The sequence below is a fragment of the Chelonoidis abingdonii genome, chromosome 10, assembly GCF_003597395.2.
Source record: "Chelonoidis abingdonii isolate Lonesome George chromosome 10, CheloAbing_2.0, whole genome shotgun sequence".
In the NCBI taxonomy this organism is placed as follows: Eukaryota; Metazoa; Chordata; order Testudines; family Testudinidae; genus Chelonoidis; species Chelonoidis abingdonii.
Window position 1 is genome coordinate 7,919,610 of NC_133778.1, and position 27,316 is coordinate 7,946,925.

At 51.3% G+C, this 27,316-nt stretch overlaps 1 protein-coding gene across 6 annotated transcripts in view; it reads right to left on the reverse strand.

Moving 5' to 3' along the window:
- The window catches only part of ITGB2 (integrin subunit beta 2), a 52,865-nt gene extending 26,262 nt beyond the window's left edge, over nucleotides 1-26,603 (reverse strand). For 2 of the 6 annotated variants that reach the window (XR_012656614.1, XM_075069899.1), the window contains exons 1-2: nucleotides 7,822-7,918; nucleotides 5,007-5,067 (exon numbers count right to left, since the gene is read on the reverse strand). Coding sequence is in view for 4 of the 6 variants with exons in the window: in XM_075069899.1 (XP_074926000.1) it covers nucleotides 5,007-5,064 (58 nt within the window). In the remaining 2 variants the exon portion in view is untranslated. Of the gene's footprint in view, nucleotides 1-5,006; nucleotides 5,068-7,821; nucleotides 7,919-26,423 lie in introns of those variants that run through there. The other 4 variants (XR_012656615.1, XM_032787702.2, XM_032787698.2 and 1 more) reach the window with 4 other exon arrangements.
- Between the last annotated feature and the right edge of the window lie 713 nt (nucleotides 26,604-27,316).

A 27,316-nucleotide genomic window follows, 5' to 3' on the forward strand; every position in this document is an offset into this window, starting at 1 on the left:
CTTAATTGGCTCCAGGTGCCTTGATTAACCTGGAGCAACTGCCATTTGGTTACCATGGTCCCAGGGATTTGTTTAGCCTGGGGCTAACATACCTGTTTCTCAGTACTTTTCTGTAGCCATCTGGCCTTGCCCCATCACAGTGTCCAAGGTGTGCCTCTTCACGGGGCATTGTCCAGAGAGGGTGTCTCAGGTCAGTTCCCAGCCCCCCCCCGCTTTCCTCCCCAGCCCCCATCCTCTGCATGCCAGCTAAGTCGGAGGGAAACAACCCATGTCTCTCGTCCATATGTGCTTTCCACTGCACTCTATGCGGTGCTGGGGCTAGCACACGGAAACAGACCCGCTGACTTGTATCTGGTTAATAAAGGAACAGCTCCTCCTAGGTCAGTCTCCAGCAATGGCCAGAACCAGCTGCAGCAGAGTAAAGTGCCCAGAATGTTGGCGTGGCAGTTAATCAATAACTTCCCATGGGGGACACTGCTTTGTAAACCCATCAATTGGCTTCTTGACGGTCTCAAGCGGGAGGGTGTGTGTTATCCTTCCACAGGCTGGCAAGTTTGTCCGCCGGTCTAACGTCACTGTAGATATTCTGGCTCTCCACTCCTTCTCCAAGTCTTGCCTCGGAGATGTTTTGTAGTCACACAGATCAACTGTGCATTGGATAAAAAACAATTTCTTTTTGTCTGTTTTGAACTTGCCACCTTGTAATTTCATTGATTGCTTACTTGTTCTTGTGTCACAAGACAGGGTGAATGCAAGTTCCTGATCCACCTTCTGTATCGCATTCCTTATGTTCTCTACTTTCATCATGTCCCTTAAGAACATAAGAGCAGCCATACTGGGTCAGACCAAAGTTTCTTCTAGCCCACTGTCCTGTTTTCCGACAGTGGCAAATGTCAGGTGCCCCAGAGGGAATAAACAGAATGGATAATCATCAGGTGATCCATCCCCTGTCGCTCATTCCCAGCTTCTGGCAACAGAGGCTAGGGACACCATCCCTGCCCATCCTGGCTTATAGCCATTGATGGACCTGTCCTCCATGAATTTATCTAATTATTTTTTGAACCTTTTTATAGCCTTGGCCTTCACAACATCTTCTGGCAAGGAGTTCCACAGGTTGACTGTGCGTTGTGTGAAAAAAATACTTTCTTTTGTTTGTTTTAAATCTGCTGCCTATTAATTTCATTTGGTGCCCCTCTAGTTCTTGTGTTGTGTGAAGGAGTAAATAACACTTCCTTATTTACTTTCTCCACACCAGTCATGACTGTATGGACCTCTATCATATCCCCTTAGTCGTCTCTTTTCCAACCTGAAAAGTCCCAGTCTTATTAATCTCTTCTCATAAGGTAGCTGTTCCATACCCCATATCATTTCTGTTGCCCGTTTCTGAACTTTTTCCAAGTCCGATATATCTTTTTTGAGATGGGGAGACCACATCTGCACACAGTATTCAAGATGTGGGTGTACCGTGGATTTATATAGAGGCAACATGATATTTTCTGTCTTATTATCTGTCTCTTTCCTAATGATTGCGAACATTCTGTTTGCTTTTTTGACTGCCACTGTAGGAATGACCCCGGGCCCACAGGCTGGATACCTTATTATTAGGCATTTTGTTCTTGCTTGCAAGCTGGGCACACCCAGCCTGCTTATCTCAGGAACTTGACCTTCCTCCATCCTTCCCCCTTGCTTTCACACAGAAGGCCCCGTTTGCAGCTGGCAGTGTTTTGTAGTCTCCTTTCTCTGCTGTTTCTCACAGAACTGCTGTGTTTACAGCTGAGGCTGTTTTTGCAATTTGCTTTTCTGTTTATGCTCGTGATGGAAGATTTTTGTAAGAAATCTTGATTTGTGCTGTGCATTTGCGCATGTGTAATCTTAGATAATAAAAGAGGTAGGTGAACTCAGAAAAGCAGCTTTTTGCCTCCTCGGATTTCTACAACTTGGTGTCAAGTCTTTCCTTCAAGTGTGGCCACGTTGGCATACTGTACAGGTACTGGTCATGTTGGGGTGAGCTGCTCCAGTGCCACTCCTGCTCCAGCTGGGGTGGCACTAACTGGCACTCTACAATACCCAAGAAAAGGAATCTCTGCTCTAAGCCAGTAAGACGGAATACTTCAGCAATGGCGAGGTGGAATATAGTTCCTCATCAAAGGGCAGCACCAAGGGATGGTATGGGCCCAGTATCTGGCACTGCCATTTCAAAAAAACCTCATGGCTTAAAAGCAAGCCCAGGCAAAATTCTCCAAGAGCAGAGGGGCAGTTCACACCTCATCAGGGCATGTATGGGACAAACCAGCCCAGCCTCACAGAAACAAAGGACACTTTGGCCTAGGCAGCAACAAAGGATCTGTTGGACTCTCGAGTGAGTCACCCCCTTCCTGGTCAGTTTGGGACTTGCAATGAGGTAATGCTCACCTGACTCTGAAAAGGGGGGGGGCAAAGCCAAGAAGGGAAGAAAGAACATGATAAAAGGAGAGATGTTTGCCATGCTTGCTCTCTCTTCCATCTTCATCTACGACATCACCACCAAGAACTGAAGCGCTGATCAAGGGGAGAGCCTGGCTAAGGGCAACCAGCCAGCCTGTGGTGAGAAGCATCTAAGTTGTGTAAGGGCACTGAAAGTGTTAAGATGCAACTTAGAATGCGTTTTGCTTTTATTCCAGTTGACCAAATCTGACTTCTCTGTGCTTTGACTTATAATCACTTTAAAATCTATCTTTTGTAGTTAATAAATTTGTTTGTTTATTCTACCTGAAGCAGCGTGTTTGGTTCAAAGTGTGTCAGAGACTCCCCTTAGGGATAACAAGCCTGGTACATATGGAATTTCTTTGTTAAATTAATTGAAACGCATATAAGCTTGCAGCATCCAGCAGGCATAACTGGACACTGCAAGATGGAGGTTCTCTAGGGTTGTGGTCTGAGACTGGAGATATTGGCTACTCTCATTTGGTTTGCATCAATCCAAGCAGTGGGTCTGCTTGGGACTTAACTATCTTGAGTAGTTTTGTATCATCTGCAAATTTTGTCACCTCACTGTTTACCCCTTGTCCCAGATCATTTATGAATATGTGGGATAGGACTGGGCCCAGTACAGACCCCTGGGGGACACCACTATTTATTTACCTCTCTCCATTCTGAAAACTGACCATTTATTCCTATCCTTTCGTTTCCCATCTTTTAACCAGTTACCAATCCATGAGAGACCCTTCCCTCTTATCTCATGACAGCTCACTTTGCTTAAGAGCCTTTGGAGAGGGACCATTTCAAAGGCTTTCTGAAAATCTAAGTACACTATATCCACTGGATCCCCATTGTCCCTATGCTTGTTGACCCCCTCAAAGAATTCTAGTAGATTGGTGAGGCATGATTTCCCTTTACAAAAACCATGTTGACTCTTCCCCAACAAATTATGTTCATCTATCTGTCTGTCAATTTTGTTCTTTCCTATAGTTTCAACCAGTTTGCCTGGTACCAAAGTCAGACTTCCTGGCCTGTAATTGCCGGAGTCCCCTCTGGCATCATATTAGCATCACATTAGCTCTCCTCCAGTCATTTGGTATAGTAGCTGATTTAAATGATAGGTTACAGACTACAATGAATAGTTCTGCAATTTCCCGTTTGAGTTCCTTCAGAACTCTTGGGTGAATACCATCTGGTCCTGGTGACTTATTACTGTTTAGTTTATCAATTTGGTCCCAAACCTCCTCTAATGACACCTCAATCTGGGACAGTTCCTCAGATCTGTCACCTAAAAAGAATGGCTTCAGCCCTGGCCCCAGCAAGTCTAAGCCAGCCCTAGCGACCCCATTAAAATGGGGTTGCAACCCACTTTGGAGTCCCGACCCACAGTTTGAGAATCGCTGCTGTAATCATTCTCAACACCTGTCTCTGAATCTTCTCTAATTTTGCTTTCCCATTTCTAAGAGGGGATTCCCAGAACAGAACACACTTTCCAGGTGAGGCCATTTCATTGATTTGTATAACAGCATTACAATATTTTGAATATTTCCATCTATCCCATTTCACATCCATGCATGCCGGATGGGCACAAGACTCATGAGTGGCAAAGCCACAACTGAGTTGGCAGGTCATCCTGAACAAGACCCAGTTCAGCCTTAGTTCCACATCACACAGTCACAAATTCTGTTTGTGCAAGATGCTCAAAAGGAAGCTTTTGATACTTAAATTTTACTAATTTTTTTTAATTGGCTCTATTTCCCTTCTCCATAAACCCAGCCTCATGTCGTTACCAGAAGTCCAGCTGCACTGGCCTCAGACGAAGAGAAAAATTATAATGACTATGTTTTGGAAACCTCTGAAAATGGTCTAAAATAGCTTGTTTCCAATCATGGAGTCACAGCGCTAAGGTCTGAGACCTTGTCATCTGCCAGGGCTAGAAACAAGAGCCTACAGATTCTAGCCCTGAAGGTTCATGAGATACTGGTGTGTAAATGAGTCACTGATTCAGTGGTGGGTCTTGTCGATCCCGAGCGTTGGGCAGAGATCATTTGGGAGCGCATGGGGTGGAGGAGACACAGTTTCTGTGGCAGGGTATTCATTCTTTTTACATGACAGCTGCTGGAGAACCTCTCGGTGGTTTGCAATGTTACATATAGTCTCAGCAGAAGGAGACTGGGCAGAGGAGACTGGCCAAGGTGTATGGCTAAAGGTAATTAATGCATGTCTCTGCAATTCATCGCATGGATATCATCAGATCATGTGAGGTGCCTCCAAACAGAGAGACAGAGAGAGGTCTTTGTGAATTGGTTTGCCCTTCACTGGCAGGCGCTGAGCAGCCGGCTATGCCAGGACACATCAGCTGAGTAAGATCCCACAGCAATGTGTAGGATGCAAAGTGCTGACCCTACCGTCACGGTAACAAAATGTCTCCCTGGAAAGCTATGTCTTGGGGGTTCTTTCTCCTCTGCCTTTGTGTTACTAACTGTGTAACATGTTTCAGTGATTACTTTGCCTGCCAAACAAAGCAGTGGAGACAAGTACTAGCTCACCTGTTTTCACCAGCAGCAGCCCAGCCACAGCCAGCAGGAGGCAGCAATAACGAGTCATCGCCTGCAAGATGAAAAGCACCACAATGACATTTCAGGGCAGAGGAGGAGGCAGGAGAGCTGCCCGGAGAAAGCCCTTGGGATCATGTGTGAAATGCTTGCAACTGAACCAGGCCACTGCTGCAATGATATCGGCACCCACTGGGATTCTGGAGGCCGAATCAGGGCATCAGAGAACAGAGCAAGCCAAATCCAGATTAGATCTCTGGGAACGGAGTGTAAACGGGTCTGACACTCTCACTGAGACCTAACTGTGCATAAGTCCTTCACCAACCCCTTTCTCAGCCACACAGCAGAGAGACTTCTGCGTAACAGTTAAACAGGAATCACAAAGGACCAGATCATGGGTGGGGTTTCCAAAAGCACCAGAGGAAGTCAGGAGCACAAGTACCCCACCGGAAGTCAGCAAGACTTGTGCTCCTAACTCCCATAGGCGTTCCTGGGATCCCTGGCTGTGGTTTAGGCACAGCCCTGAGCAAGGCTGTAGCAGGAGTAAGTCAACACAGCTCTTGGAAGCAAAGTGAGAGGGGGAAGGGGAAGGGATGGAAAGAGGAAGAGATGATCTGGCGTCCTGTGAACCACAGCGCAGTTCCTTCATGCTCTGCATGGGAGCCGGAGCTAACTTGGCTTCACACAGGGATTTGACACATCCAAATCCCACACTACGGGACAGATTTCACAAGCTACCCAGTGAGCCTCCCAGAGGCACCTGTGGCCGAATGGGACAGAATCTCCCCAGCATCTATATGCACGGGAAGGGCAGGACTGGCGTTGGAGAGCTCCTGCTGCTCTGTAAGCGAATGCTGAAGAGGGGGACGTAAGGCAGAGGAGGGACAGAGCCCTGGCCACGGCTGGCAGCCATTGGGGTGCCAGCTGAGGCACTGGTGGGAGCAGAGCTCCCACAGGGGTTCACATCTGGGGTTTGGCACTGGTGGAGCACCCACTGGGACTCAGAGCCACCCATGCCCGTTTCCTGGTTCCCTGGCGCAGTCACGGAAGATCCCCTCAGACTCAGAGCCTGTAGGAGGGTCGAGGTGTGTGTGCACGTTCGGTGCATGTAAATTGGACTGTTTGTGCTAATGGGGGCCAGCCAGCCTATGGCGAGTGGCGTAACTGCAAGCGGGGGAGAGTGACAGACCCACAGGGCTTGGGGAGTGTCAAGCGGCTGGATGGGGGAAGTGGGAGGTGGTAGAGTTTGATGGGGTCCTAGAAGAATCCCAGTGATGCAGACTCCAGAACTGAGCCCTTTCCAGAGAGGTCCCCCCAGGACGAGCTGCCATGGGAGTGAGCACTACTGAGCCACACCCTGCCACACACCCACAGGCCAGGGGCGTGGGGTCAGGGTATAACGAAGTGAAGGCAGGAGGAGGGCACCAGCTGTGTGTCTCTGCAGCTTTGGCTCTCTCCGATGCCCGCAGGCAGCACAGCCCCTGCAGCGCCAAGAGGTCGCCAGCTACACTGCCCAGGACGGGCAGGAGCTTCCCCGTATCACAGAATTCCTGTGCGCTGAGCAGCTGGGGCTGCCTCGCCCAAGGTTAGCCCCTACGGTCTGTGGCTTAGCGGCCCAAGCATTAGGGATCCCTCTAGGCGCCCAGAGCCAGCGGCCATCTTTGGAAGGGCCCAGTGGCCACGACGCCGAGTGCTGCATGGAGGACCTGGCTCCCCTGGCCTCTCTAGCTTCCCGGCAGCACATCCCATGGGGCAGGGTGGGATCAGGCTGGGCCTGGATCTCTGGGTGGCCTGGGCCCAGTGTGGTCACAGAAGGTCTCCTCAGACTCAGAGCCTGTAGGAGGGTCAGGGCATCTCCCAGCCTCCCACACTGCAGCCTCCTTTCCCCAGCTGGCCACAGGAGGTGAAGATCCAGCTGATTTAAGTGGGACCCTGCAACCTCAGTTCAGTATGTGTCTCCTCTTTTGGCCCCCCTCCCAGATCCTCCCCTTCCCCAGGCATCCCAGACCCCACTCCCTCTCAGCCCTCCACCTCCTCGGGCCTTTCCCAGCACCTACTCTATAGGCCAAGGATGGCCAAACTTCAGCCCTGCTCCTGCTGAAGCCCTGAGCCCTGGCAGGCACGCCCCGTGGGGCTGAAGCCCCAAGAACCCTCCCTGCTGGGATGAAGCCAGACGCAACACCAGGGATGGCACGTGGGGTCATGTTTTTGCCAGGGTTTGCTGACCCTACTCAGACACTTGCCACAGGGCCCCCTCCCTGCACAGCAGCTGCTGGTGCCAGCAAGCTGGGAGCTGCAGCCGTGGGAAGAGGCAGCAGCAAACGGCTGGGAGTTGCAGGGACACCCGCTGCATTTGCAGCTGCCTCTCCGTGCAGAGCTGGGAGTTGCAGGCAGAAGCCCTGAGCTCCCCCGCACAGTCTGGTAGGCGGAGAATAAGGCAGCTTGAGAGGCTGCACTTTAACTGTAACTGAGTGTAGGCTATTCTGGGCTCTCTACTTCTTCCTTCCCTGAAGCTGGCGTGTAAAACAAGAGTAAACTGGAGCAGCCGGCAAGGGGCTGCTGCCAGCACCCGTCGCCCTGCACCTCCTGGCCTAGCCCTGCTGCTGGCAGCTTGCACGCCCTGGAGCACTTCTGCAAATACTGTCTGAGCAGCCACCCCACGCAGCAACGCCGTCAGGTGCTGCCACCCCTGGGCACAGCCATGAGCTGCTCAAAGAGTGCCCCGAGCTGCGACCTGGGGGAGGGCCCTGTGGCTGGGGAAGCCACTCATGAGCAGTGAAAACAGAAAATAAAATCCATTTGCACAAACCTGCCCTCAGCACATCCCTCTGCAGCCACGGACCTGTAAGCGAAGCCACATCCGCTGGCTGCGTTGAGCAGACCTCCGAGAAGTTCCAGGCCCTGCCCTGTTCACAGGGTGGGAGAGGCTGGGTTGGTCTTTGTGGTTGTGGACGCAGCAGGGGTCACGTGGCAGAATGGTTCCTCTTTGCTCCGAGAACCCCACAGCGCCCAAAGCCTGTAACTTCCTGCCCTGAGGTCATGCCGCGCGCCCAGCTTGTGGGGCTCTAACCACAAACATGAGATGAGAATTTCTAAACTCACTAGCTGAGATGGCAGGGGGAGGCAGCCCTTCCTTGAGATAAAGGGGAGTTTCTCTCCTGAACCAGCCGTGGCTTAGCCAGCTGGCAGCAGGGCCCCGAGCCAAGCCGTGCTGCTCTCAGCAGAATGGCGCACTGGGGCCAAAGGGAGTAGCTACCAGGGCTGTGTAAGCTGACACAGAAACACAGGTGCTGACTGCTGTGCAGCTGTCAAGGAGCTGGGGGAACTCCCCGGTAGGGATCCCCTTCCCCCATCACTCTTTTCTCCTCTCTAAAGTCTTCCCCTGGGGCCATTATGATATAGCAGGGTACAATGCAGACCAGTGAGTAGCTGTGTCCCCCACTCCCTGACTTGGGGGGCCCTTTACACAGCTTTGCTTCTGTAGCCCCCAGTCCCGGACTGCTCCCAGCCTCCCAGCTATGTTTAAGTTACTCCCAGCTATGTCTGTGAGTGCTGCAACCAGCCTGGGTTATACTGCAGGGTGACCCCAACACACTCCAGTCTTAGCTTTCCCCCAGAAAGGTACATCCTGCACTGCCCAGCCCTCTTCTGCACATACGAGCTTTTATACAGTCCATCATTTAATTACTAGAAGTGATTTGCACATATCCTGTTACCCCAAATGGAGTCTCCCAGACAGTTCAATTCAAATAGGATTAGATAAAACAAGTGTATTCACTACGGTGAGATCGATTTTAAGTGAGGCCAAGTAATGAGGCATACAATTCAGCAATGCATACAAGAAAAATAGAGATAAAGCCATAGGTGAGTGATAACTGCTGATAGTGGGGGGCACAATGGCAGGGCCCCCAATCACTACCACTGCCACTGGCAACTTCCTGGTGACTGCCAAGGCACCCTCCAGCAACACCTTCTTGACCATGGCGCCCCCCCCAACCATGGCACCCTGGGTGCTTGCCCAAGTCACCCATCCTTAAGGCCAGCCTTGTTACGGGCTGGGCTTAGGGAAAATGGCACCCTGGGCAAACTTGTATATCGGCACCCTGGCCCTCGCTGCCTCCTCCTGATCCCCTACACGTCTCCCCTGCTCTCTGATGGGTCCCCCTTGTTCCCCAATCCCCCCATCTCCCCTGGTCCCTGATGGCTCCCCCCAGTCCCCCAATACCCCATTGCCCCAGCCCCCGCTGCCTGCATGCCCCCATCACCCCGGGCTATTCAGATGGCTAAATCATATTCAACAGCATTTCAGGTAAAATAACTGTTCCTAACCAGATCAGACATGATAACATGTCATAGGCCATGTCTGGGAAATGCACCATGATAGAAAATGCCTTAACATTGGTAAGCTGGACTTAGCACCTAGTCTAGATGGGAGTGAGCTGTATTTAAAAAAAATGTTAGCTGGGCACCTGGCGTTCACCAACACCAGCTCAGAGGGTTCTAAACATGGCCGTCTTTGTCTATGCTAAGACAAAACTGTGTTTTAACAGAGTGCTAGTTCTAGGGTTCTGTGAAATCTGTGTTAGAATTTTGACCTATCACTTCAGTTCTCTGGGTTTTTCGTAGTTCTGCTTGCAGGTGAGGGGCTCTGCATGGAAGCCTGGCATCCGAGGCAGCGCTACAGCCAGCCTGCAGCAGGGTGTCCCACTGGGTCTGTGTACTCTGCAGTCCAAGCCCAGGGTTAGTAGAACTCAATTTAGCTGACCCTCAATGTGTTAACCTAGGGCTTGAGCATGTACAGCAGCACTGGGCAGCATTTTCCAGCCCGATGCAGCTCCCTGCAGTAGACATGGCCAGCGTAGCCCTACAGTGCTGACTGCTGCAAGGGAGCAAGGAGAGCGGAATCATGTAAAGAAAAAGGAACAAAGAAAATAAAGGAACATGAACGTTGCCCTTTCTAGCGTTACTAGGAAAATAGGTTTGAAATACCCTTGAACTCCTGCATAGTACAAGTGAATTATTTCCCCTTGAAACACAAGGGCAATTTCGTTCTCAAATGAAATGGCCAAAATTTGCAGCTCTGATACAAGAAAGGAGCAAATAAAACTCTTTCAAAGGCGCTTAGGCCAGAGCAGTAAATGCACTTGCTACAAAGATCCCTGTTCAGGATGTAGTGACTCTTTTTTTAAACTCATCAACAGACATAAGGCGTTAGATAAAGTGTGATAGAAATGCAGATAAACAGTTACACAATTAGTGGCAGCGCATCCTCTTCGAACCAGTGCAGCTTTCCTCTCTAGGCTCCTTAGGGGGTGATTAAGTCTGGGGGTACATGGGGAAAAGATGCAAAGTCATGGGGTAAGATAAATAAATGGCATTTCCCATCACAGGTAAAGGGAATTTTGCAGGAAACCATGTGACTGGTCTGCTGCCTAATTTGTTTTGCCTGATTTTAAGACTGAAAGGGACCATTCTGGCCTGACCTGCTGAATAACAGGCCATGACTTAGGGTAGAACTAGAATGTGTCTTTTAGAAAGACGCCCAGTCTTGATGTAGAGATTTCAAAGGATAGAAAACCCACCACATGCCAGACATAGCACCTCCATTCACTACTTGGGACAATGCAGCTGTGGGACAGTACCTCACCCCCAGGGAAAGCTTTCATAGATTTTCAGGCTTATCTAAGCTCACCTCCTGGATAACACAAGCCAGAGAACGTCACCCAGTACTCTCTGAATCAAGTTCAATCACATATGGCTGAACTACAATTTATCTCTTAGAAAGGTGTCTCTGCTGGATTTAAAGCCTTCATGTAATGGGGAATACAGCACCTCCCAAGGTCAATTTAATCTCACCAAGAATAATATCAAGTTCATCAAGACAACAGAAGTTCATCTAGTCCAAGCCCCTGCTCAAAACAGGACCAACGCCAACTAAATCATCCCAGCCAGGGTTTTGTCAAGCTGGGCCTTAAAAACCTCTAAGGAAGGAGATTCCACCACCTCCCTAGGGAACCCATTCCAGTGCTTCACCACCCTCCTAGTGAAATAGTGTTTCCTAATATCCAACCTAGACCTCCCCCACTGCAACTTGAGACCATTACTCCTTGTTCTGTCATCTGCTACCACTGAGAACAGTCTAGATCCATCCTCTTTGGAACCCCCTTTCAGGTAGTTGAAAGCAGCTATCAAATCCTCCCTCATTCTTCTCTTCTGCAGACTAAATAACCCCAGTTCCCTCAGCCTCTCCTCATAAGTTATGTGCCCTAGCCCCCTAATCATTTCTGTAGTGTGGGGCCTAAAATTGGATGCAATACTCCAGATGTGGCCCCACGAGTGCCGAATAGAGAGGAATAATCACTTCCCTCGATCTGCTGGCAGTGCTCCTACTAATGCAGCCCAATATGTCGTTAGCCTTCTTGGCAACAAGGGCACACTATTGACTCATATCCAGCTTCTTGTCCACTATAATCCCTAGGTCCTTTTCTGCAGAACTGCCGCTTAGCCAGTTGGTCCCCAGCCTGCAGCAGTGCATGGTTCTTCTGTCCTAATTGCAGGACTCCTCCGCACTTGTCCTTGTTGAACCTCATCAGATTTCTTTTGGCCCAATCCTCCAATTTGTGTAGGTCACTCTGGACCCTATCCCAACTCTCCGGCATATCTACCTCTCCCCTCATTTTACTGTCACCTGCAAACTTGCTGAGGGTGCAATCCGACCCATCATCCAGATCATTAATAAAGATGCTGAACAAACATCAACATCAGTGGCCCAGAGAACTCCTCAGTTAATTGTTTTAAAACTCTTTGGTTCCAGTTACTCAGTCCTGCTGACTGACAAAGGTTAACTTTAGCAGTGCAGGTTAATGTCTGTAGTTTCTGTCGGAATAGAAGGCATTCCGTTCTGACAGTATGCTGCAAATGTGGCAGCCAGCTGCTTTCCAAATACAAATATGTACTGCCTTTTCAGCATTGTTATTGACAGTTCTACCAGACTTATCTAGTCATGGCACTCCAGCAAGGGTGTTTGGCTATGATAAAACACTGCAGGCCTCAGAGAGAAAGCTGTCTGTGTACAACTTGGGAATTCTGGTTGATGTTATGAAATTATGTAGCACTGAATGCCTCAGTGTAAGCGGAATTACCCCTATGCTGTGTAAGCACAGCCTATTTATCTCCCCAACTAGGGACAATGGAGCACCTTAGGCCAGTGGGATGGCTGAAGCCCAGGGACCGGCAGCTATGTGCATGCCTGGGGCTTAGAGTAGTGGAATTTCCCCTGAAGCAGAACAAAGAGATCAGGTGAAAGCCACTGAGACTGAGACTAAGGGGAAACTCAGAGGGACTCACATGCAGGGAACTTGGGCAGGAGAGCTGAGGGGAGGGCCATGCTTTGGGAGTAGAGGGGTCTTGTTTAACTGCAGGACCAGCTGAGGAAGAAGGAAACTAGCTAAACAGGAGAGAGACAGACCATTATTTGGAGGAGAAGACGTGCAGGAGGTGGATCCTGGATTCCTCAAGGGGATCCTGACCCCAGCCCAAAAATTGTCTAAGAGGGGTGAGGAAGCTGAGATGGGGAAATGTGTGTAGGCATGTATGGATTTGTCTAGATCTGTATATATCTTGTGCTAGCTAAAGTAACGTGTGATTGGTTTGGGGGTACCCCTACAAAGCTTTCTTGTCTGTCTCCTTCCACGCCCATGTGTCCCTGAAGAGGTGAACTGAAAACCTGGAGTGCTCCCAAGGTTGGAGCTCTGGGAAAGGGTTATGTGCTAAGCTACTGTGAGGCTTGGGGGGGGCGGGGCAGCACTTGTCCAGGGGGTGGAGGGCAGCTGGGCTGCAGGGTATCACTTCTGTGAAGGGGTTACAGACAGAGAACCTGTGCCCTGCCAGAGAGGCTATGACAACCTACTCAGAGCGTGGGAAGCTCAGGGTCACACAGGTCTGGCCTGCTGACACCCAAACCCAGCAGCCTGGGGAGTGTGCAGCAGGGGGAGGGCTGTGTGACGCTCACCTTTCTGCAAAGCCGCAGGGCAGCAACGAAAGAGGTGCAACTGGAACAGAGGAAAACAAAAAAAGCAAAAGCCACCAATTGTGGCAGAGGTGAAGGGCAGAGTCTGCTCTCAAGGCCTTAGCGTCAGTAGTACGTAGCTGCTTACATGGCATGGGGAGGGGTGTCCTTGAAACATCCCAGAGTAGTTCCCTCCCATGGTTCCCACAGACCAGGGTTACTTCAGTTCCCCAAAAGAGGACACGGTTGGGGGGGAGAGGGGGTACAGCTGGGGGTGCTGGAGGGGTGTGTGTGTGTGTGTCCTGAGAGGGGTACCTGGGAGGTACTGTGGGGGGGGGGGGTTCCTGGGAGGGGTACCTAGGGGATGCTGGCAGGGTATTTGTGTGTGTCTTGGGAGCGGTACCTGAGAGGTGCTGGAGGGATGTGTGTGTGTCCTGGGAGGGATATCTGAGTGGGGGCGTGCTGGAGCAGTGTGTGTGTGTCCTGGGAGAGGTACAGCTGGGGGTGCTGGAGGGGTGTGTGTGTCCTGGGAGCGGTACCTGAGAGGTGCTGGAGAGGTGAGTGAGTGTCCTGGGAGCGGTAACTGTGAGGTGCTGGAGGGGTGTGTGAGTGTCCTGGGAGCAGGAGTGAAAGTAACTTTCAGGACTTACCGGTACTGCCAGAGTCCTGAGGGGGGCGGGGCCTCATCCGGAAGAGGTTTGGCCTCTTAAGATTTAAAGGCCCTGGGGCACCAGCTGTGGCTAGGAGACCCAGGACCTTTAAATTAGCCAGGGGCTCCCAGCTGAAGAGGTGGCTCAGAGCCCCCCAGGGCCTGGGGCTCCTGCCACTGGGGGGAACCCCGAGCTTTGCTGGGCTGGGGCAGGGATTTAAAGGGCCCAGAGCTCCTGCTGCTGAGGGGAGCCCCGAGCCCTTTAAATCCTGGCCCCAACCCGGTTGCTAGAGCTATGGCCGGGATTCAAAGGGCTCTGGGCTGCCCACAGCCGCGGGGAGCTCTGAGCCCTTTAAATCCTGGCCCCAGCCTGGCCGCTGGAGCCGCAGCCGGGATTGAAAGGTCTCTGGGCTGCCTGTAGTCGCAGGTAGCCCAGAGCCCTTTCAATCCCTGCTGTGGAAGCCGTTGCGGTCCAGCACAGCGTACTGGCTCTTGCTGATACACTGCACTGGACTGCACCAGCTTACTTTCACCTCTGCCTGGGAGGGGTACCTGGGGGGTGCTGGAGGGGTGTGTGAGTGTCCTGAGAGGGGTACCTGGGGGGTGCTGGAGGAGGAGTGTACTGGGAGGGGGTATCTGTGGGGTGCTGGAGGGGGTACCTGGGGCCTTACTCCCAAGGTAGGGGGCAGTGTCACTCCCTGTCACGGAGGCAGGGCAGCTGGAGCACTCTCAGGACGCAGCACCAGCTGTCTGTCATCGCCTCCCTGCAGGACTCTCCCCTTCCCTAGCGCTGGGAGCCGGGGCCTGGGTGGGCAGGATCCAGCAGCTGCCAGGGGCCAATCAGATGTGGCTGCAGGGAAGGGGCCAATTGGGAGGTGGAGCAGTTGGTGCTCTTTCTGAGCTGCAACCTCTGCTCATGAACATTGCCTCTTCCAGAAGAACTCAGAGTTACGAACTGACCAGTCAGCCACACACCTCAGCTGGAACTGGAATTATGCAATCAGGCAGCAGCAGAGACCAAAAAACCAGAAAGCAAACACAGTACAGTGCTGTGTTAACATAAACTGCTAAAAAAAATTAAGGGATCAAGGGAAAGCAGTATCTTTCTTCTGCACAGTGAAGTTTCAAAGCTGTATTGAGTTAATGTTCAGGTGTAAACTTTCAAAAGAACAACCATAACGTTTTGTTCAGAGTTACGAACAACCTCCATTCCCGAGGGGTTCGGAAATCTGAGGTTCTACTGTATTCGAAAAAACCACCGGGTCAGAGGATGCGAATCAAAAAAGAAGCAATGTCTGGGAAAACCCGGACGTATGGTAACCCTACCCACAGACCACTTGCTGATGACCTGCCTGCTCACACAGGCTTGCTCTTCTCTTTGTTTCCAGCTGTTAAATTACATCTTAAAAAGCTAAACAAACAAACAAACCAACCAACCTCGAAAAGCGTTGCCAGGATTATTGTCCTATGTAGGTGGTTACAGAGAAGTGATGTGGTCTCAGCTGGGAAGGCAGATGGTCTCTGTGGTTGGGAGTGGAGGGGACATTGGCCAGGAGACTACATTATGAGTCACACCGCAAACATCTGAGAAGCCTTGAGCTAGCGAGTGGGCAGACTGGATTAGAACACAGTCGATTGCCACACAGCCAGGATTGCAATAGCCCTGGTTCAGGGATTTGACAGAAGTGGCTGAAGTTGCAGAAGGAAAGAGATTCGTTGTTCACATAAGTTATCTCCTGTCCAGTTTTGCAATGATGAGAGATGTCTCCCACCAGTGTGTGCAGCATTACACAGCATCACTGCAGGGTCTGTACCAGGAAGGCCACTGTAGCCCTTACCTAGACATAACAAGTAGCTTGCTGAGGTCCTCGACCCTCCCTGAGGGATAAAGACAAAGCAGCAGCTGCGTGGTTGGAAACTTATCACAGGAGTCCAGCCCCTTCCCATCTGACTCTCCCACCGTGTGATGTGCTCCTTCCTCTTACTGAACTCACCCCTATTGTTTCCAAAGAAAACCTAGGGAAATTAGCCACATCAAATTCGTGTCTGAAAAGAGAAAATGTCACTCCCTGGAAAGCAATATTTCCAAAGGCCTTTTATTTGTGCCGGGTAGTAGGGCAGGGCCTGTGTGAGATGAGTGGGGAACAGCACCAATGCAGCCAGTTTTTTAGAGCCCCAAGGAGCCTTCCCCACTTGGCCTTCAGCTTACACAGGCTGGCAGTTGGTTAAATCACTCCTTGAGAAGCAGCTGGCTTGGTTCGCGCAAGGCAATCTCACTGGGCTCTCCGGAGCTTGTTTCACAGGCTTGAAAACCTTTCAAATGTTAAAGGCAACTGCTTTGCCCCCCGAATGGGCAGAAATTTCCTCTATGTGTGCACTGAGGTTTTCTCACGGGGGGAAGCTGGAGTAGCTGGGGAACGCCCCCCAGGTTCTGGACACAGTCATGGGGCACTGGTGTATGCTGCGGGTGCACAGAAATGCCTGGCTCCTTTCATTATTCATACACACTCTGGCATAGCTCAGTGCTACCAGGCTTGGCTTTCTGAGGTGGGGGTGCCACAGGGGATGGATCACTGTGAACAAGAGCTGTTAGCAGAGGGCTAGCGAGCATGGTGAAGGAAGAGTTATAAGCTCTTTTCCCCGGGACTGAGTGAAATTCAGCCCTGAGCAGAGGGCAAGAACCAGGGCCTGCAAAAGAACCAAACTGGGCACATGCTCGCTCCGAAAATGGGTGAGGCCTTTTCTTTTCTGCTGGTTGGTTATCAGAAATTCATTTCCTGTCTAGGCCTGACTGGAGCGCAAGTCAGGAGAACCACCGACATGTTAGCTGAGCTCAGGGGGGACTCGGGACTGTCTGCGTTTTCTCCTCCTGAGCACCCAGTGACCGCCAAGGACTAACTAGTATGTAGGATAAAGGAAGCCTTGGTCAAGGATTCAGTGCCCACAGCCCTACAGCGGGGGTGTTAAGAGCTGCAAGACATCCCTGAGGTGTCCCAAAAGTCTTCACATTGGCACACCAGCCACTTCTGAGGTAAAGAACAAACAGAGTTTAAAAAATTCAGGCTCCTTCTCCGTCATAAAGAAGTAAAAATGGTGCCAAGCTCAGTTTTTTTCAACCCTTTGCAGGTTGCTTTGAGCCCAGTTTGAGAGTCAGTGGGCTGTATGGGGTGTTGGTCTGGTGCAAGGCCCTCTGCGCCGCAGCGCCTTTCACCCATTGTCAAGATCTCTTCTCTAATATCTGAAAAAGTTCCCTGGGCTGTGTGGCCCCTGCTCCCCCTCCCAGGAGCCTGGCTGATTTTCAGCTGTTGTTTCTGGTCTGAAAGCCATTTTCAGCTCATTTTATGTTATAAAAACCAGCCTGGGAATAGAGTGCAGTCATCAGCTGAGCGCCCTACACACTGAGTGAGCTGACAGCCCTGCCACAACCCACAGACAGCTGCAAAGGGGGGCAGTTTAGAGCAGTCAACTTGTCTCCTCCAGACCTTTCCTTCCTTCCTTCCTTCCCCATAACCACCCCCCAGATGCCCTTGCCTACCCACCAACTTGTTATCAGGGTGGGGGTGGGATGACTTGCCCTGCCGTTCACTGTCAGGAACCAGTGCAGCATTAATGGCATTGGCATTCCCCTTTCTGAAGTGCCCTTACAGCCACTTCCCCTAGCAGCAGGGGTGTGCCCCAGTAGCACTGCCTGACTCAACTTGTTTTCTACCTCACAGCCACTGTTAGGGCAGTGGTTCTCCACCAGGGGTACGTGGGGGGTACGCAGAGGTCTTCCAGGGCTACATCAACTCATCTGGATATTTGCCTAGTTTTACAACAGGCTATCGAAAAAGCACTAGCCAAGTCAGCGCAAATGCAAATTTCATACAGGCAATGACTTGTTTATACTGCTCTGTGTATGATATGCTGAAATGTAAGTACAATCTTTGTAGTGCAGTTGATTTATTTTATCATTACATGGTAAAAATGAGAAAGGAAGCCATTTGTCAGTAACAATGTGCTGGGAGACTTTTTGTATTGTTATGGCTGATTTTGTATGCAAGTAGATTTTAAGTAGGGGTGACTTGGGGTATACAAGACAAATCAGCTTCCTGAAAGGGTTACGGTTGTCTGGAAAGGACGAGGACCATTGTGTTAGGGGAATGCCTGCATGTCTTACATTGCACCCTGCTGATGCAGAACCATGTTTCTCAAACAAGGATCAGACATAAGTTGGCAGCAGCTTGGGCCCTTATAGCCCTGTCTGTCAGAAGTGAGCCAAGGATCCTGACTTTCATTGGGGTGGGGATCTTCCCCCCAGCTTTAGTCCCTTCTTTCAGAAACTGGGCCAGGTTCAGGCAGGGGAATGGGATCCCACCCCGTTCTGCTCTCCTCCAGTTCCAGTGAGATACTGATGTGCTATGTGTGTGATGGATTGGATCACAGAAACACTCCTGGGAGCTGCCAACTGATGTGCTAAGACTACTTCTGCACCTGTCTTCCCTGCCAGATCAGGACTTCAGCGCCCTGTCTTGCTGAGTCAGACACTCCCATCTGCTCCAGCACAGACCCAGGGTCTGAATTACTTGCCCCAAAGCTGCAGGCAGGGGCAGATCCAGGCACCAGCGCTCCAAGGGCGTCCCTGGGGCGGCAAGCCGCGGGCGGCGCTCTGCTGGTCGCTGCTAGGGTGGCAGGCAGGCTGCCTTCGGTGGCTTGCCTGCGGAGGGTCCACTGGTCCTGCGGCTTCAGTGCCTGCGGGAGGTCTGCAGAAGCTGCGGGACCAGCGGACCCTCCGTCCTTGAGGTGGCAAAATGTCTAGAGCCACCCCGGCTGCAGGTTTGCCTGAATCAGCTCACAGAAGTGTTCTTGTCATTAGCACTCAGATGCCCAACTCCCAACGGAGTCTAAACCCAAATAAATCTGTTTTACCCTGTATAAAGCGTATGCAGGGTAAACTCATAAATTGTTCACCCTCTATAACACTGATGCACACATACTTTGAGTTAATTAATAAGCAAAAAGTGTTTTTATTAAATACAGAAAGGAGGATTTAAGTGGTTCCAAGTGATAACAGACAGAGCAAAGTAAGTCACCAAGCAAAATAAAATAAAATGTGCAAATCTATGTCTAATCAAACTGAATCCAGATAAGATCCTCACCAGTTCCAGAATTCTCCCTTTTACAGACCTATCTCCTTCCAGCCTGGTCCCACAATCACTCACCCCCCTTTGTTCCGCTTTCTTCCAAGTATCCTGGGGGGCTGGAGAGGCTCCTTCTTTAGCCAACTGAAGATAGAATGGAGGGGTCTCCCAGGGTTTAAAGTGACTTTCTCTTGTGGGTGGAGACCCCCTCCTCACTCCTATGCAAAGTCCAGCTCCAATCTGGAGTTACCTGGGCAAGTCACACAGAATCATAGACTACCAGGGTTGGAAAGGACCTCAGGAGGTCATCTAGTCCAATCCCCCCTGCTCAAAGCAGGACCAATCCCCTGACAGAGGTTGCCCCTTTGTAAAGAAGCTGACCAAATGCCTCACAAAGCTTGCTTGATTTCTAAGTAAGTATACTGCCAATATTCTTAACCTCAAGTACAAAATGATATATGTGTACAAATAGGAATGAATAGATCTAGTAGACCATAACTTTTACAGAGATATGTTACATGGCACAGGCAGCACAAAACGTCTTCCAGTTATGGCATATTCCCATAAAACATTATGGGTACAGCGTCACAACATGATCTCAGGCTTTTCTGCAAAGTCAGACACAAGCTTTTCATGGCAGGAGCCTTTAGGCTCTGGGGGAAGGCGAAGGAACTGACTTGGTGAGACACCACGCAGGCTGGTCCCACTGCAGGCAGCTTTTCAGGGGCCCTGGCAGAAGAGAAGAGAGATCTCTCAGCCTCCCTCCCTACAGGGGAATAAAGCTGGCTGTGAGCATTGCCAGAGAGACTGCCTCATGGCCTGTCATGGCATTGAGGAGATCTCTGTGGTTAATTACTTCGTCCCCATGCGTTCGGGTTGGGTTTCTTTGGGGGTGCTGGCCTGTGCTGCACAGGAGGTCAGACTAGATCACTGAGTTGTCCTGTCTGGCCTTATATTCCATGACTAACGGCAGCGTCACCGACTCACTGTCCCAAAGGCACACCCTCACAGCTTTCCTCGGGACACCCGTGGCCTGTGCAGTGACTTGGCCCTCCGGACAGTTGACACTCACTTCCATTCCCTCATCTTTCAAACCAACAATGTCCCATAAATCAAAAGCAATAAACACAAGAGCGTCTGCCCCTCCTGGGCTTGTCTTCGGTTCCACTCTCCAGTGTCCACGGCAAACAGAACAAAACTTCTACCCGCTTCTTCGGCTCAATTCTCTGCAGCTGCTTCACCCCCTCCCAAGCCATGCACAGTTCTCCCTTGCTTTTTGTATCGAATGCTGCCTCCTGGGAGGCCTAGCTCCCCTCAAACCTCTGACCCTCACGGCTTCTTCTCTGGCATCCTTCTCCTTGTCTGCCTCTTCCCATCTAGTGGCCTGGGGTGTGGCCTTTTCCAGGGCCTCCTCTCCAGCTTCCTACAGGGGACCTTCTCCCACTGGCAGCTCCTTATAGGGAATACCGTCCCTGATGAGTACACAGGGCTGGCTGGCCAGCCACCCGCAGTAATACCCTCATTCCAGAGCCATGTCAGTCAGTGCTCCCCTGTCACAGCTCTGCTGGAAGCTGTTTCCAAGGCACCTGTTGTTCAGTGCAATCCCCACCAGCCAGACTTCTGTTATGAACCCTTGAGCCCTGCAGGCACCATTTGATGAGCTAGGTCAAAGAAACAACCAACACTGAAATATTGCTCTTGTTACGAAAAGGCGGTTTTGTCAGAGTGCTGACATGCAGCTTCCTCCTGAGAAACTCTGAGGAGATGTGAAGTGCAGGCTCACACATGCTCTCTGCACCACCTCGCATCGTACCAACACTTATACCACAGAGCAGCTCAGATCCAGAGTCGGCACAGACACAGAGGGCTTGGCTGGCAGTGCACTGAGATAGGTTCACCCCTGCTGTGCCCCAAACTCCCTGCATCAGTGGAGGCCACGGCAAGGGGATTCCTCACCAGGGAAGGGCAGGCTGGGTTCCCATCGCTGCCCTCCCTTGGGGATTATGGCAAGGAAAGGCTGTTTTCCTCTCTCCAAGGGGATGTAGCAGCTGCACTGGGACTGCAGTGAATCAGTCCCTCACCAGGCTTTCCCCATCATTAGCTGGCTGCATGTGCTCCAGGAGAGGGGAGCAGGCCCGTTACACCACTGCATGCCCTGACTGGGCAGACGTTCCATCCCAGGACCAGCTGGGAGGCTACATTTTTCTCACTCTCCACTTACCAAATACAGAATCACTTCAGCTTCACATGCACTGAATCCTGTAAACACTTCTTGCTCCAGAAAATGGCAGAATTTGTTCTCCCAGTGTTACCCAGCACGATTCGGCCCCTGCAAGCACACCAGCCCGAAGACAGGATCCTAAGAATTGTGTTGTGCAGTGTCTGCTGTGAGTTAAGGGTTGAGCACCTAGGTTGCATCAGTTACAACTCCAGCACATGGGGTTCTCCTCAGATATATCCTAGGGGCATTGCTGAGTTTCCATGTTTGATTGGGAGATTTCAATGTACAATTAACAAGTCTGCTCTTCTCTTACTGCCATAAAGGCCAAGACCCTTATTCTTAAAGGTATTTAGGCTCCTAACTTGAAATCAATGGAAGTTAGGAGTGTAAATACCTTTGAAGATCTGGGCTTAACGGTTCAGTGCCTTTTGGTAACCACACTGCAGCATTTTGATATGAAATCTCCTGGCGTGTAACGCGGAAGGGAAAGCTGGTATCATTTCTCCTTTTGCTTAGTTGTGCAATTTTGGAAATGTTCCTATTAACTCCTTGCTGACAATACACAGTGCCTTTCTCTAGCATAGCTAGTTATGGGGCACCCCGTGCTGCAGGGCCTCAGAATCTTTACTGCATTGTTCCCCATAACACCCTTGTGAGGCACAGCATTAGCCCCACTCTCCTGAGGGGAACAGAGGCCAGTGACTTGCCCCTGGTCAGACAGGAAGCCTGTGGCAAAGAATTGACCCTGGGTCACTGAAGTCCCACACCAGACCTCCCTTCCTGAAGTTAGTCAGTGGGCCACTCCCTTAGGGGCAGGCGCTGTCTCTGCTTCACTAACCAGCTTTCCACTGTAAGCCCAGGTTTGCCATTGCTGCCAAAGCCAGAGGGGAAGGTTCCTTTTGACCTCAGAAGTCTTACTGGAAAGGAACTGAGCAAGGTGGTTTTGAATCTCTGGCCAGGGGGTGAGGGCTGTCAGTCACACTCTGGAAATTCTTGCAGTGCTTTTTTTGCCACCTCATCTCAACAACAGCTTATCCTAAAGACTTTCCCCTGGTGTGATTACTGAGGGCTTGCTGAGGCCTCGGGCTTTCAGGAACCTGCTTCAGGGTTTGGGGCACTTCCCATTCCCCGCTGACCTAGGAACAATGGGTCCTAGTGGTTTTCAGAGGCCTGGCAGCCCTGGGGAGCTCAGCTCTGTGGTGAGTATAGCTATGGAGCTGCCGGGGTTGTGTTCTGTATAAGGCCCCTTTAAGTGGGCTCTCCCAAGCCAGCTGTCAATCTGAGCTGCAGTCAGGGGCAGCCACATAGCCACACACCAGGCTCTTCCCCAACCCTCAGCTTGTTCTTTCTTACTGGTTTCCCCTGAAGTAACGTGAGAGCAGGCGGCTGCTCTGTGGGTATGAAAAGCACAGCGCTGTCAGGACGCAGGAGAGAGCTGCATTAGCCAGCAGCCGGGGCAGAGAGCTGGAAGCCAGTAATGGCTGCGTTCTGTTCCCAGGCTCTTCCAGTTTGATGAACTCACCCTCACAGCCCCTCCCCATAAGGTAACCTTAACCCCAGTCTACCAAGGGGCCAGCCCAGGCTCCAAGAGGTGCGTGTGATAGCTCAGTGGTTTGAGCATTGGTCTGCTACCCCCAGGGTTGTGAGCTCAATCATTGACGGGTCCTGCTTTGAGCAGGGGGTTGGACTAGATTAACTCCTGAAGTCTCTTCCAACCCTAATAATCTGTGAGGGGAGGTGACTGGTCTACAGGCACATCACACCGTATGTTGGGGGCAGAGCCAGGTTTTTCCTTCTTCCAGTCCATTAACCTAGCTCACTACACTGCGGTACCCTGCCCTTCCATGCAAGTTACTGACCCTCTCCTGTCCAGCCTGGACAATAACGCTCAGCCATATACTGCCTAGTGGGCTAGGCAGAGCAATCATTTCTGCCTAGTGCAAGGAACAAAGAAGCTGGTCATACAGCGAGGCTGGGGGGCATCCTCCTGGAAAGCAGAAGCTCTGAGAAGGGTGTGGGGTTCCTAATGAAGAACTGACTGTACACGAGCCATGGAGAAAACAGCTACCCTAACAATAACAACGAGGAGACCGGTGGCACCTTAAAGACTAAGAGATTTATTTGGGCATAAGCTTTCGTGGGTAAAAAACCCACTTCTTCAGATGCAGGTTTTTTACCCAAGAAAGCTTAAGCCCAAATAAATCTGTTAGTCTTTAAGGTGCCACCGGACTTCTTGTTGTTTTTGTGGATACAGACTAACACGGCTGCCCCTTGATACCCTAACAATACTTGCATAGATTGTGATACCGATAAAACCTCACTGAATTTAAATGAATTGAACTGATCTGAAGTGATCTTTTGATGTATTAACAGCGGACTAGCAAGTAGGAGCAGGGATTTGGTATTGCCTCTGTTTTTGGCACTAGTGTGATGGCTACTGGTGTCCACATATCAGGAAGGGTATCGAACAGTTGGAGAGGGTTTAGAAGAGAGACTCGCACAAGATCAGGGGATGGAAAACCTGCTTTTGTGGTGAGAGAATAAAGGAGCGCAATCTTTTGAGCATATCTGAGAGAAGGTGAAGAGGTGACTTGACCGATATCTGCAGGTACCTCCACAGAGGAAAGCTATCTGATACCAGAGGGCTCTTTAGTCTGGGAGACAAAGGCAGAATGAGGGACTATGGCTGGAAATTAAACTCAGACAAATTCAAACTGGAATAAAAAGAAAAGTTTTAGCAGTGAGGGGAATTAACCGTTTGAACAGTGCCACAAGATTTGTGATGGATTTTCACCACCTGGCCTCTGTAAATTGAGATTAGATGTCTTTCTAAAAAATGCATTTTAGCTCCACAATAATTTATTGGCAAATCACTGGGTGACATTCTCTGGCCGGTAGTTATACAGGAAATCAGACTAGATGATCACAATCTAGTGGTCAAGGACTCTGAACATGTTTTTCAAAGTAGAAGATGCTCTCAGAAATATTATATATTGTATTGGTATGCAGTGTAAAAGAAACTGGAATAAAAATAGAGATGAAACCAACAAAACCAAGTGCCTTCATGACTAAGGCAGGATGTGGCTGCTATGGCAAAACTCATGACAGCTAGGCTCTTCTCACATGTGTTTGCATCTCAGTACGATTCCTCTGCAAATGTTTCCAAATTTGGCTCTGAGTCTGTCCTGGGGAGCAAAAGGTGGGTTATGGGATTTTGACTACTATGAAGTGGGGCAAAACAATGCTGATTGTAAAATAAAGGCTATTTATTTGACCTGCATTCCCATGACACACACAACACTGACTCCAGTTTGTTTGCCCCAGTGGAAATGACCTGCCATAATCCTGCCCCTGTGTTGTGTAGCTCTCCTCCCATTGCTCCTCTTGTCTCCCTGGGCCATGTGATCACGAGCGGCGGGGATTGCAGGCAGGGGTCAGCTGTGCCTTCACAAACAGCCTAGCTTGACGCCGCCCGTGCTCCGGCCCTAGGCCAGGCCCCCGCTGCGTTCCAGCGCTCTGCTTTGGCTGGCCCAGGCTGGCCCGCCTCCTGCAGGGAGTCAGGGGGGCTGGTGCCGGTGCGTTGCCGCCCAGAGCACAGAACTGGCCATGCCACCCAGAGCCAGGAGTGCTGCAGCACACCGGGGCAGGCCGCGCTGCCCAAACCACGGGGCTGGGGCCTCGCCTGCTGGCCACTCGGCGCTGGAGCCATGGCCCGCAGTGGGGGTGCTATAGGCTCCTGCGGGAGATGGGGGACCTTGGGCGGGAGGGGCCAGGGGCTATCCTTCCCCGATGGCCAAGTCACCAGCCGCCCATCCTGTGATGTTGTACCTGCCCTAGACTGTGAGGTCCTCAGGGCCATAGCATTTGTCTGTAAAGGGCCCGACACAGCTTTGGTTCTATATTAACAACTGTTAGCGGTGTCACTGGGTGTCGCATGGAGGAGCAAAGACAGCAAAGAGCAGGCGATCCAGCTCCTTGCCAGGCTCTGTTACCTTCCATCGCCTGGGCAGGCCCGAGCCCACAACGCAAAGGAGCCCTGGCTTAGCAGATGGCTGCCCTAGCTCCAGCCGGGCAGCACTTCCGAGGTAGTTACATGTGTCCTGGAGCCTCTCTTCAAACAAACGAACAAAGCAAGCAGAGGGCACTCCCAGACAGCCGGGCAGAAAGCAGGAGTAAAGCCTGCAGCTACCTATCAGCACACCAAGGCCAGACTGGGGCCTCTCCCTGCGTGGGTGGGCTGCGCGTGCTCTCCCTTGGCCCCTGCCAGGGCTGAGCAGAACCTCGCTGGGGATCCACACGTTGAAGGTGACACTGACCCTGTCATTGTTCAGAGCACGAAGCTGCAGTCTGATCCTGGGGCAGCCTCTCGACTGTAATGCCACTTCCTGTCCGGCTCTCTGATGATCTGGGGCTGGCTCCCAGCTGCACTAGCGTTCATTACTGAGTGTGTTGGCTTTGTTAATATCTGCATCTGGGTTTGTAACGAATGCAAGGGCACACCCAGAGAGAGGGCACGCTGAAATGCTAGACAGTATTCAAACACATTGCTCTGTGCAGACAGGAAGAGTCAGCATTTGCAAATACTCCAGTGGAAACTAAAACCGAGAGTCCGGACAACTGGCAAATTTCTCCTTTTAGTTTCTAGGCATAGCTAGAGTTAGAACGCACAGAAATCAGATCAGAGCTCACCAGCCCAGTCTATCATAGATTGTTACTACCAGGAGCAATCACAAAGCATGCTGCAGACCATCAGCTCCAGCATGTAACCAGATGCGTTTCCCTGTCCTAACATACACTAGGCACTGTTCTGTGCGTGTGCACAGATTGAGGCTCCCATCCCCCACTGCCTTGTTCCTGGGCAGCCATGTGCACCAACGCAGACTGAGTGCCAAGCAGGGTTATCAGAGCAGAACGGTGGCATTTTACATCCTCCCTGCCCTGCTTTACACCCCCAGGGACAGAGCAATAGTGCTGGGCCCCAAATCCTGCCTATCAATCGCCGACAATCCCATGCCTGTCTCCCCCTCTGAAACCGAGCACATTCAAGAGCCAGAGCTTGACTTTAGAAAGGGGCTACCCCCATCCCGACAACAGTGGACGATAAGGCTCTGTCTCTGTAGCACCTGAGCTTTCTGTCTCCTCGGCACACCCCTGGGATGCAGGGCAGTGCTGTAGCTCCCCCAGCACGGGTGGGGATGTAAGGCCCAGAAAGCGCTGCCCAAGGCCTCCCAGGACTCCTGAGGCAGAGCAGGGAACTGAACTTAGGCTCCCCCAACAGACTGTTCCGAGCTGTCTGGAACACACATCAAGAGACCGTGGATCCTTCCTGGAAAGAGTGGAGTGTAACCCAAACAATATGCTACTATGCAGCAAGCAATTCAATGGGAAAATCCAGCCGAGCAGAGCAGCTCACCCTGCAAAGGAATGGAAGCACCAGGAAAGAATTGTTTTTACCATACATCAAGTCTTCTCCTTGGCTCCTGCCCAGCTGCTTGCAGGCTGCTGTGAAATAAGTTGTTGGGTGTGAAGTTCCGCAGTGAGGAGCAATTACTTGCTGGGGATCTTTGCAACACTCTCTGCTGCTTTTTTCTTCCTACTGCTGATATTTAGGCAGCCTGTGTGGAACAGGGAGGAAGTGACAAGTTGCGTGTGGGTGGGACTGGAGGTTTTCTGAAAGTACCAAATAGCTGTGTTTGAACGCCTCTAGCTCTGAGTCTAGTAGCTTCGGGGGTGCAGTGGGGAGTAGCAGTCAGTTGCTTGGCCTGGGGCTCAGTTCTGCCCCTTAGGACGTTTCACCAAATTTAACATGCCTCTCAGGGCTGTATCATCTGGTGCTGGCAGGGAAGGGCCTCCATCTCCCCCCGAGACACTGCTCCACACTGGCAGCTCCTCGGGGCAGCACGTACTTCCCTTGCCCACTGTATGTTTAGCTCGTACCTGGTCGTACCCAGTAATTGCAGGGGTAATGAACTGGTGCAGGGCACCCTCTGCAGTGCCCTCCCCAACCAGGCCCAGCAGAGGAGTAAGTGTGGCCATGAATCCACCTCTGCACTGGCAGATGAGCCCAGAGACAGGAGGCACATTAGAACTGCGGCTTCCCCACAGAATCCCAGAGCCTGCAGGCAGGACCAGGAAACTCTTCCGCAGGGAAAGGGATCACGTGGAAATGTAACACCAGTTTTAGTACACGACCTGATCATATCACACCGGGCACTGCCCTGGCTCCCAGATGAGGCCGGAGAGGCTGGGTTTCACTCGTAAAGCCCTCCCGGACCCAGGTCCCAGGCACTGAGAGATGTTTGCCAT